Here is an 11276-nt window from a genome sequence, read left to right on the forward strand (position 1 = left end):
ATTCTCCATTGTTCACTTTTCTTTTAAGGTTTTTTTCTTTGTTATGGTTTCCAAGAAAGTGATTTGAAAAGTTGGAAAGCTTTTCATTTAAAGGCAAAGCCTGGGTAGAGGTGGAAGATGAAGGAATCGCTGGTGATTGGCAACCGGCGTCGACCATTGTTGCGTCTGCCACCTGTAATTCATTTATTGGTTGTTGGCATTTGGAAGGTGGAGGATTTACACATGGAGACACGCATAAAATCTCTGTGGGATAGCTAGCATTGGTTCTTCCAAGATTTAACTCTTCACATTCTTCAGTCATCTTGCTCTCCAAATCTTCTTTCTCCAATAAGCTCCATTTATTTTCCTTAGAAATTGTTTTTGTAGTGTTTGGATTTTTCCTTTTTGTTTGTTCATTTGCTGGTTGGTTATTTGGTTTATTTTGGGTTTGGTTTTGTCTTTGTGTTTGATTTTGTCTTTGGGTTGAGTTGGTCTTTGGATGTTGGGCCTATTTGGTTTTGTGTTTTTTTTTGTTTGTGACCAAAGTCCACGGCCCATATTCTCCTTGGGTTTCATTCTTTTCAGCTGAAGCATTCTCACCATGGGTGGAGATATGACTGGCTTGGTTAGGTAACACGGTTTGCAAAGTCAATGCTTGTATAGTGGATGATGATGTGGCATTTGGGGAATGGTCAGCATGAATCTTGTCTTGGGAAGCGGAAATAGCAGAGCCACACTTTTCTTTTGAGTGACCAATTTTTCCACAAGAGAAACAAAGGGAATGAATATTTTCATATTCAACTCTTTGCCATTGACTAACCACCCAAACAGAAGTAACTAAGGATTTCGATAAATCTAAATCAAGGCATACCCTTGCGTACCTTGCTCGTGTTAGGTTATTCGTTGCATAATCCACTCTAATCGGGTTACCCACGACTTTAGCAATTTCAAAAAGAGCTTGTTTGTCGTAGTATTCAACTGGAAGTTCCGGGAATCTTATCCATACTGTCATTGATTCGAATGGATTTGTCGATGGTCTAAAATTGGGCTTCCACTTTGTGATCATCAGATAATGATCAAGAATGAACCAAGGCTCTCCTAGAAGGGCTTTCTCATAATCATCAGCAAGAGAGAACCGAAATAGGTAGACGTTATTACCTAGATCAATGACTTCGAGATTTCCTTTTGGTCTCCACATGATTCGCACTCTTTGAGTCAAGAAGGAAGGACGAACATAAATGCCTAAACACTTCCCCATCAACGTCAACTTCCATGGTTCTCTTAGCTTGTCTAGAATTGGTTTTGTAAACGTTACTGATGAGGTTGAATTAGGTGGCTCACACGGCGGATCTTCCCATTCCAAGGTTGTATCCTTGATTTTCTTCGCCTCGTTGAACCAAAGGGTGGATCCATCAACGACATCTCTGAATGAAAGTGGGGCTGGATTGGTTTGTATCGTGGAAACATTATGGGGTGGGGTTATTTGAGACATGGCTTTAACCATAGAATTGGTTTGAGCTAGAGAGTGATTATCCTCGATCAACGGTTGTTCATCATCCATAATAATATCCTCAACTCCATTATACGTGGTTGATCTTCCATGATTGGTGCTTGATGTTGTTGCCGTTGTTGGACGTTATTCTCCATGAACCCTAGTGACTGACTTGAACTGAAAGGAATTGACGTAATCGATGCACCTGCAAACCAAAGAAAAGCAAAAACACTAAAAAAAACATACAATAAAATGAACTTAAGTACAATCCTAGATCTTCGGATCTCCGAAAGATGACTCCCAGAGGCCCTCTTTCTAAGGCAAGAAAGTTTATCTCTAGTTATCACTGCTTACTAAGAGATAGGAGGTAGAGAGAAAATTTCTAGAGAGACAAACATGATTTTTTTTTTCTGTTCTAACTGGTATGGATTCTTTTTCCGGTTTCGTAATTTTACATGAAATTAAAAATAGAAGTATGTGTTGTTTCTATAAAAAAAAAATGTGATGCACAGTTCATGTAGAGAATCATTCTTAAATCATATCTTCGACTATATTATGATTCGGGAGGAGCTTAAAAGATACGAAGTTCTATCTCCATTTCAAAACGTAATTTTCGTTTTAGTCTATTTTATAATTTTCCTTAAATTTTATTTTATTTTATTTTTTAACATGAAAATTTATTACCTTATTTTCTTATCCCATAATATTTATAATTTTTCACTCACTTTTATTTATTTTTCTTATATCCACCTAGATCTGGTAAACGGGTCGTTTGGACCGGATTCGGGTCGGATCCATTCGGGTCTAGTCATTTCGGGTTATTTTTCTCGGGTCGGTTTCCGGTATGGGTCGGGTCAATTTCGGGTTTCGCGTTACTTCGGTTTTTTATAATCGGGACGGGTCTGGTTCGGGTCAAATTTCGGGTTAAAAACGAATCGGGTCAATATCGGATCGGGTCGTATCAGATCGATTCATATCGGATCGGGTTTTTCGGGTTTTTCGGGCTAGGTCGAGTTTTTCGAGTTCGATCAGATTTTTCAGGTTTCGAGTTTTGATGAGGTTATTTATCTTTAGTTTTGGTGGTCATACATTATTATTATTATAAAAAAAAAATAAGGGTTTAGACTTAAGCGTATACGGTTCGAAGTTTAATAGTTTATGGTATGAGAGTTATAGTAAAGAATAATTTAAGGTTACATTTTCAAATTTTTACAAGTGATAAAGTAGGCTATTCTACTCCTAGTTCTACTCTTAATTTACGATCGAGAAAACGAGACTTAAGACATGTACAAATATAATACTCCCTTATAAATTATCATGATTTAGTAAAGTAAGTACGTAACTAGTATATAGACCAAACACTCGGTATACTTCAAGGGAAAAATGTCGTTATAAATGAAATTTATGGTTGCTATTTGATTTCTTTTATTAAGTTTGCTTTATTGTATTGTCATTTATCTTCTTTTATGTAATGAAATGATGACTTGTAAAGTGATAAACTTAGATATATAGCCCCTGGTTTCAGATCACAAATATTTTTACCAAGGGTCTTCCATTGGTACTATTTGAAGATTTTCGGGACAGTCTCAGCGTACGACTACCTCCCGCTTCGACTGTATGTGGATGAAATTAATGAGATTTTATAGTTATATATAATGCCACAATATTATAAAATACACACGGATTGTGCATTTCTATATTGATATCCAGTTATTGTGTTATAGTGCCGTAGTATAATATGAAAAACTAAAAATATCTTATATTTAAACTAATTGGTAAATTTGAGTTGCTCTTCGGCTCGTATCGGTTTAAGATTTTCGGTTCGGATCGTTTCGGGTTGACTTAAAATTTACAGTTATTTTAAGTTCGGGTTAATTCGGTTTCGGGTGAAAATCGGTTCAGGTACTTCGGTTCGGGTCGATCGGGTATCGGGTCATTTCAGGTCAAATCACTTCCGGGTCAGTTTCGGTTTCGGGTTGGGTCTATTCGGTTTTCGGGTTAATTTCGGGTCGTCGCTTCGGATCAATTTCGGGTTACAGATCGGATCAATCGGGTCGATTTTTCGAGTCCGGATCAGTTTTTCCAGGTCTATACCCACCCAGTGACGGACCCAAGATTTTAGGTTAGGGGCGGCACGAAAATAATAATCGCTAGTATGTAAAAATGTTTAAATGTTCTGTTAATTATGGGTATTTTAAGTTTGTAATAGGTACATAGTTTTTTTTTTTTGGTTCAAGATTAAAATATTTGTAGTTGATACCGTACACCATAAAATTTTAAGTTGTTTGAGATTTTTTTGTAAATGAATCTCTAAAAGTCTAAAAAGAATGTACAGAAATGAATATGACCACTTTTATAATTGAGCAATCGTTGAAGGAAATTATATTGATTTTGTTAAGACTTTTTTTTTTCTTTAACAAAAAGCTTAATCCAAATTGAAAATGTGAAGGTTTGATTTATAAGAAAAAAAATACAAATAAGTCAATAACAGGTTAAAAATGGACTAAATAGAAAAAACGATTTAGGAAAAAAAAAAAGGTTGAAGGAAAAAAACAAACAAACTTGTTTGATGTAAACTCAAGACCAAGAAAGTCATCTTCAATCATGCAGTGACATTGCTACCCCCGCTAACCACTCCAGCAAGTTCTACTTAATCATTTATTCTTTAGGTTTAATTGTGTTAATTATTTTTGTTTTGCTATAATTTTCAGGTAAGGTTTTTTTTTTTTTTTAGGGGTGGTATGTGTCTCCCTTGGCCCCTTAGTAGGTCCGTCAATATATCACCCACCTTTTCACACATTTGTCTTACTTTATTCGTATTTTATTATATTCAACCAATATTTTTATCTTAATATTTGTACAAATAATAAACTGTAAAGATTTTTATGAAACGAAGGCAGTATATATCTCGATCATGTGAATGATATCACAGTTGGATGATATTATATTATTGTATACGTAACATAATTCAATTTATACGTGCAGACAACTTCTAATGTGATGCACAGTTCATGCTTTAATTAAATTACGCAATTTCAAAAGAATGTCACATGCAGATCCTGATACATCTAAACGTGACGTTTGTCTTTAAAATTCTGATTAAATTTAAACTCGGTCCAGGTTTTGACTTGCTCCGTTTAAACAAGGCATCATATGGTATGGCTGTCAAGTAACATTCTTTTGAATTGGGCTGATCTCAGCTCCCAATTACTCATGCGTGATAGAATTTATCACAATACTCTTAATCATTATTATTTTTTAGTTTATAGTCTTCTTATCAATTGTGCGTGAAGACTTTAGCACACTAGCTTTAATTATTTTTATTTTCAATTTAGTCTTTCAATTAATGTGCGTAAATATCGATTTTAGCTGATTTTTTTAATTACCTAAATTTCCTTAAATAATATTGCATGAGAGATGAGGATTGAGGTTTTGGAACTTTATATTCCTCATCACCCCGCTTAATAATATAGATTATACGTACATTTGCAAAAATTTATTCATAGGGGACGTTTGCAATAAATTCTCTTTAAAAGAAAAAAAAAATTAAAAAACAAGTTTTACCGTATTCATTGTTTATGCAATAAGGCTATTTAATTATGATTTTAGATGACAATTCGAATTTTGGATTAAAAACTTTCAAAGCATTAAAAAAAGAAGGATTTATACCTTCGCATGAGAAAGCGATGAAGCATTAGCATAAAGTTTTAACTTTAGTTACAGATAAGACTTCCGATAATTTTATTGTTTTTGTAGCTCATTTGCACCAACGGAAAAAAAAAAACAGTAACTTCCTCAAATCAAGCAATACAAAGACATTCCATTTTAAAAAAAACAATACAAAGATATACGGTCAATAAAAATAAAAATGAAAAAGGACTTAGCTAGCAATAAAATCATATCAACGGAAAATAGGTAGATGTCAACAAGGTTCTCAACATTTTTGTGTAATTCGATTTTCAATGCGTAATTCTGTCAATTTTATTATGTTTCTTTTTTATTTTCGTATTGTATAACTCTGTACAATTTGATCTTCCATGGCTAGAATATGTAATGTCTACATTTTGTCCCATAGATTTTGAAATGAAAGTGAATAATTGCTTTAAATTGTTTCATTATTCTTTCATGCACATCACCCTTAATTATTCTTAATTATTCTTATTTCCAAATTTATTCTCCCATTTAATTGTGCGTATATACTTAATTTAGCACAATACTCTTAATTATTCTTATTTCCAATTTAGTCTCTCAATTAATTATGCGTGAAGACTTTAGCAAAGTACTTTTAATGACTCTTATTTTCAATCTAGTCTCCCAATTACTTGTGCGTGAAAGACTTTAACACAATACTCTTAATCATTCTTCTTTCCAATTTATTCTCTCGATTAATTGTGCGTGAAGACTTTAGCAAAGTAATTTTAATTACTCTTACCATAAATCTTAACGTTTTCGGTGCTGACGTAGGTAACCTCAGAGGAATCTATGTCAACGCGATCCTTGTGAAATGTAGACTACGCCGTTTCGAAAGCAGGGACACGAGTGCCATTAATTTCAAGCGAAACATCAAATTCCTCCTCAAGGTGTTGGAGGGGTGATCAGGCGCAACGTCAATAACGCAAGGTGCTATGCGGACGTAGAATAGCCAGATTTCGAACCAGATTGGTGGAGGTGATTTCAAGGCTCCGCCGCCTCCTCCGCCGTTCATCAGACAGTAGACTTTCGGTTTCGAGATTATTGAAAGGGTTGTTGATCCGGTGTTTGGTTGATGATCCATTGCGAATAATAGGGGAGAAGTGAAGGAATTATGTCCTTAGATATTTCCGGCAATTACTAAATATAAATAGGAATTAATTATGAAGATAATAAGTTAATTATTTTAGTAATCATATTTGCTTGCTAGAGAATAAATGTGATTAGCAGGACAATATTGATTGGACCTACAACTAAAATATATTAATCCTATAAGGTCACACATATAAGCATTAATTGGAATGGGCCCAAAAGGCCCGATGGCAACCGGTCTATTAAGGGAAAGAATGTTGGGCTTTGGTTTTGTGTTAACCTAAAACTCTCACATTATAATAGTTATAATGTCAGGGATTTAGAAATCACGTTCATTCAATATCTGACAAAAGGAAAACACAAAAACCCTAATTCTAATTCTCTAAACGCCGTACATCCCAAACAAAGCAAGAGACAGATTGTGATCGTTCTCTTCCGTACTAGCATACGTGGGATTCAATTCGTGCTTGTGGACTGAGTAGAGGAGCAACAAGTGGGGCTCTAAGATCTTCGAAGCTTGCATACGAACGGGAGAACACGCTTCAAAGGTGATTATTCTTTCGACTTAATCTGATCTATACTATTGTTATGCATGAGATCCTGTGATAGATGTTAGGAAATTGTTTCCTGAAATTCCGCTTTATGCATCTATATGTTCCTATAGTGGTATCAGTTTTAGCCTCTTGCATAATATTTTATGATCATGATTGTATGCAACATTATTATTTTGATTCAATTAAGGGAAGATTTATTTATGGCTTGAATTTGCAAAATTAATATATGATATTAATTGATTGGAATCATTAAATCGTGATTTAATTAATTTTTGCTCAAAATAAATTTATAAAATTCCGAAATTTTTATCAAAGGGTCGAAATTAACAGGCAATATCTCATAAAAATTTTCGGATTTTTTAAAATTAAATTCGTCAGATTTTAAATTATTTAATGGTTAATAAGATTAATCATGGAAATAATTTGTTAACAATTAAAGATTTGATTTTTAATTTGTTAAATAAATCTACTGATTATCCCCTAATTTTTATACAATAGCTGAAATTTTTTGGTAATTTTTTAACTAATTTTCGGAATTTTTGTATATTAATTATTAAATTTGGTTAATTTTTATGTTTAATTCGATTAATCATAAAATTTAAGGATAACAATTAAAATTTTTGATTTTATTTGTTAAGAAAATTCAATAGATCTGCCTGGTAATTTAATTCGAATTTTTCGGATTATAATTGTTATTTTCTTGAATTATTTGAATAAAATGAGATAATTATGCCTTAAATTTTGAATTCTTGTTAGATTTAATTTTAATAAAGAGTTTAAATTGAAATCTAACTTCTAACAACCCTAAAATTCAGTTTAAGGATTGTTAATTTATTCAAATTTTTTGCCATTATTTTCGGATAATTAAACCCTAATTAAATTGTTAATCTTTAACAAAAGTTGAATAAAGATTAATTTAATTTAGGTAATTGTTACCCAAATTAAAATAACAACCTCCATGGCTGGGTGGCCACCACCTACGACGGTGGAGCCATGGTAGAGGGCGAACTAGGGCGGCTTTCCGGCAGAAGATTGGGCGGCGTAGGGGCGGCAGGCGAGGCGGCGTGTGGACGTGCCTGGCTGCTGTTGCGGCTAGTTAGTTGCGGCCTAGCTCGCCGGTGGGCTTGGCTGCCGGTTTTCTGGTGGCTGGGTCGACCAGCGTGGCTGGGATTTTGAGTCGCGGCGGCTGGCCGGCGGTCCTGGCGGCTGCTGGCTGGCGTCAGCCGTGAGGGTTTTGATTTTGTGAAGTCACTGCAGCAGTTTCATTATAAAGAAAAAAAAGGGAAAATCTGGTTTATTAACAGGTCAAATCTCCTAAATATTTGGAAAGGTTGATTTTTTTTTTTTTTTTGGGAAATTCCAAAAATGTGTTGGATTTTCTAAGTTAATCTTTTCAAAAACATTTTTATTTTGAATATTTTTTTTTGGAAATTAAGATTTTCTAAGTTGAGCATATATGCAAATTCTTGATTAATGAGATTATTCTAGCCATTTTTAAATAGTAATTGAATTAAAATAATAAAGTTTCCTAAATAATTTTAAACTTAAATTGTTTAAGTTTTTATAATCATTTTGGAAATATTATTTGCTTATTAACAGTTAATAAGTAAATAATTTGTGTTTAATATTGTTTGATATTATATGCGTGTATGGAATATATATGATATTTTGTTACAGGCGAGTGACTAGTATGGCCCAAAATAGGATAGAAAATACGATCTGCGTATCGTTTTGTATTCTTGTAAATTTTGAAATACGATCTGCGCATCGTTCTGTATTGTTGTAATTTAATTTAAAAGTTTAAATTAGATTATAAAGTTCGTATTATGAGTTCGATGAAGTAAGAAGGTTCAATCAAAAATTCAAGGATGGAGATCCAAGAAAGATGAACAGGAACCCAAGAAGATTTGAGCTTATTTTATAGGGGCCATACTAGGATCACATTTATTTTTATGCATTTTATATTGCCTTAAAATGCTTATTGAGTTTATGTATGTGGTTATTTAAAGCAATGTGTTCACTTTTAATTAACCAACATAGTAAACTTAGGTCCCAAAATAATATTGAGTTTAAGTGCTTTTCCATACAACACCTATAAAGCCTTAGATCATGAGTAATAGGTTCTGCCAAAGCAGGGTGTTGCTTATAATTCCGGGGATAGTAGGGTAGGTTTTTGAAACTTACATGTTAATGTTTGGTTTAACTCAACAAAACTATCAAAAGACAAAGTTTTGGGTTTTGAAGCTAAGAGATAGGAAAATACAAAGAGTTGTTAACCTGTCTACCAAGAGTTATAATCAGTTATAATTAGTAAAATGTTTACTTACCTCGAATACTATAAATTAAAGTAGCAGGGCCAAAGTCCGTTTGATTGTAGTGGGAGGGGATCTTGGTTAATTCTTTATTCAACGGGGACTTCTAATTTTGAATAAAAGGTAGTAGTGAATTGAATTTGTTTAATTGCTACTTTTGATAAACATTATATTGAATCTTGCTTTACTTTTTATTGTAGTTATCATGTCTGGTGCAAACAACTCTACTTTTAACTTGCGCCCTCTAATTGAAAAAGACAAACTGAATGCTACCAACTTCCTACAATGGCAAATGGCTGTGAGAATTGTTCTCAGAGCGGAAGGAAAAGAAAGTGTTCTTGACAATCCTCTACCTGAACCCTTGCCAGAAAATGCTACTGCAGCTCAAAAGCGAGCTAGACAAACTCTAGAGGATAACTCCTTGCAAGTAACATGCTTGATGCTTGCTTGCATGGAACCAGAGTATCAAAAACGTTTTGATGGTCTGGATGCCTACAGCATAATCCAGCAACTGAAAACTTTGTTTCAGAAAAATGCTAGATTGGAGAGATTTGAAGCAAACTACAAACTTCTGGATTCCAAGTTGGAAGAGGGGAAGCCCGTTGGTCCGCATGTGTTCGATTTGATTGGACATTTTCAGACCATGGAGAAATTGGGTTTCCCTTATCCTAAGGACCTGGCAACTGACATAGTCATCAGATCCTTGCCTGAAGATTTTCATAACTTTAAGTTGAACTTCTACATGCAAGGAGGGGAGGCTACCCTGCAAGAGTTGCATGGTTCACTAATTCAGGCTGAGAGAAACTTACCAAGTAAACCTAAACATAAGGATGTTCTAATGGTTAGTAAAGGTAAGCAGTTCAAGAAGAAAGGGGCTCCCATGAAGAAGAACAAGGGCAAGGTAGTTGCCAATGAGAACTCTTCAACCAAGCCAAAGGCCACTCCCAAGGCTAAGGTAGCTGCTCAACATGAGTGCTACCACTGCCACAAGATTGGTCATTGGAAGAGGAACTGCCCCAAATATCTGGAGGATAAGAAGACTGGTGCTTTAACTTCAGGTATCTATGTCATAGAAGTTAATTTAGCTACAACTGCTTCTTGGGTATTTGATACCGCTTGTGGATCTCACATTATTGGTAATGTGCAGGGACTAAAAAGAAGTAGGAGCTTGAGCAAAGGCGAAGTGGATCTCCGAGTAGGCAATGGAGCAAGAGTTGCTGCTTTAGCTGTAGGAGATTATAGTTTACGCTTGCCTTCTGGTTTAATATTAGAACTTTATAATTGTTATTACGTTCCAGTTATTACCAAGAACATAATTTCTATTCCGATTTTGGATTCGGAAGGTTTTTCATTTCAAATTATGAATAATTGTTGTTCAGCATATTTGAATGGTATGTTCTATGTCTCTGCTAAATTATCAAATGGTTTGTATGTACTAGACTTACAAAACCATATCTATCACATAGAAAACAAGAAACACAAACCAAATGATTTGAACCCTACTTACCTATGGCATTGTCGATTAGGCCACATAAGCTCAAAGCGCATAGAGAAACTTCATAAGGATGGAATTCTCAAATCATTTGATTTTGAATCATTTGAAGTATGTGAGTTTTGCTTAATGGGGAAAATGACAAAATCTCCTTTCACAGGCTCAAGTGAAAGGGCCAATGATCTTTTAGCCCTCATACATACTGATGTGTGTGGACCTATGAGTACTTTGGCTAGGGGAGGGTACGGGTATTTCATTACTTTTACTGATGATGTGAGCAGATTTGGATATGTTTACCTCATGCGACATAAGTCGGAATCCTTTGAAAAGTTCAAGGAATTCCAAAATGAAGTACAAAACCAACTTGGAAAGAAAATTAAAGCATTGCGATCCGATCGTGGTGGTGAATATTTATCTCAAGAGTTTGGTGATCATTTGAAAGATTGTGGAATACTTTCGCAATTGACTCCACCAGGGACACCACAATTGAATGGGGTTTCCGAAAGAAGGAACCGAACTCTATTAGATATGGTTCGGTCCATGATGAGTCTTGCTAACCTTCCTGCCTCATTTTGGGGATTTGCGCTTGAAACAGCGGCATTCACACTCAACAGAGCTCCGTCCAAAGCAGTAGAAAAGACGCCATATGAGATGTGGACTAGAAA

General features: G+C 34.6%; 1 protein-coding gene across 1 annotated transcript; it reads right to left on the reverse strand.

Annotated features, from left to right (window-relative positions):
- Positions 1-487: 487 nt before the first annotated feature.
- On the reverse strand, positions 488-1540 carry LOC110802433 (uncharacterized). The gene has a single exon (XM_022007872.1). It carries the CDS (start codon positions 1538-1540, stop codon positions 488-490), a length of 1053 nt encoding a protein of 350 aa, XP_021863564.1.
- Positions 1541-11276: the final 9736 nt, after the last annotated feature.

Source organism: Spinacia oleracea, chromosome 6 (assembly GCF_020520425.1).
Source record: "Spinacia oleracea cultivar Varoflay chromosome 6, BTI_SOV_V1, whole genome shotgun sequence".
Lineage (NCBI taxonomy): Eukaryota > Viridiplantae > Streptophyta > Magnoliopsida > Caryophyllales > Amaranthaceae > Spinacia > Spinacia oleracea.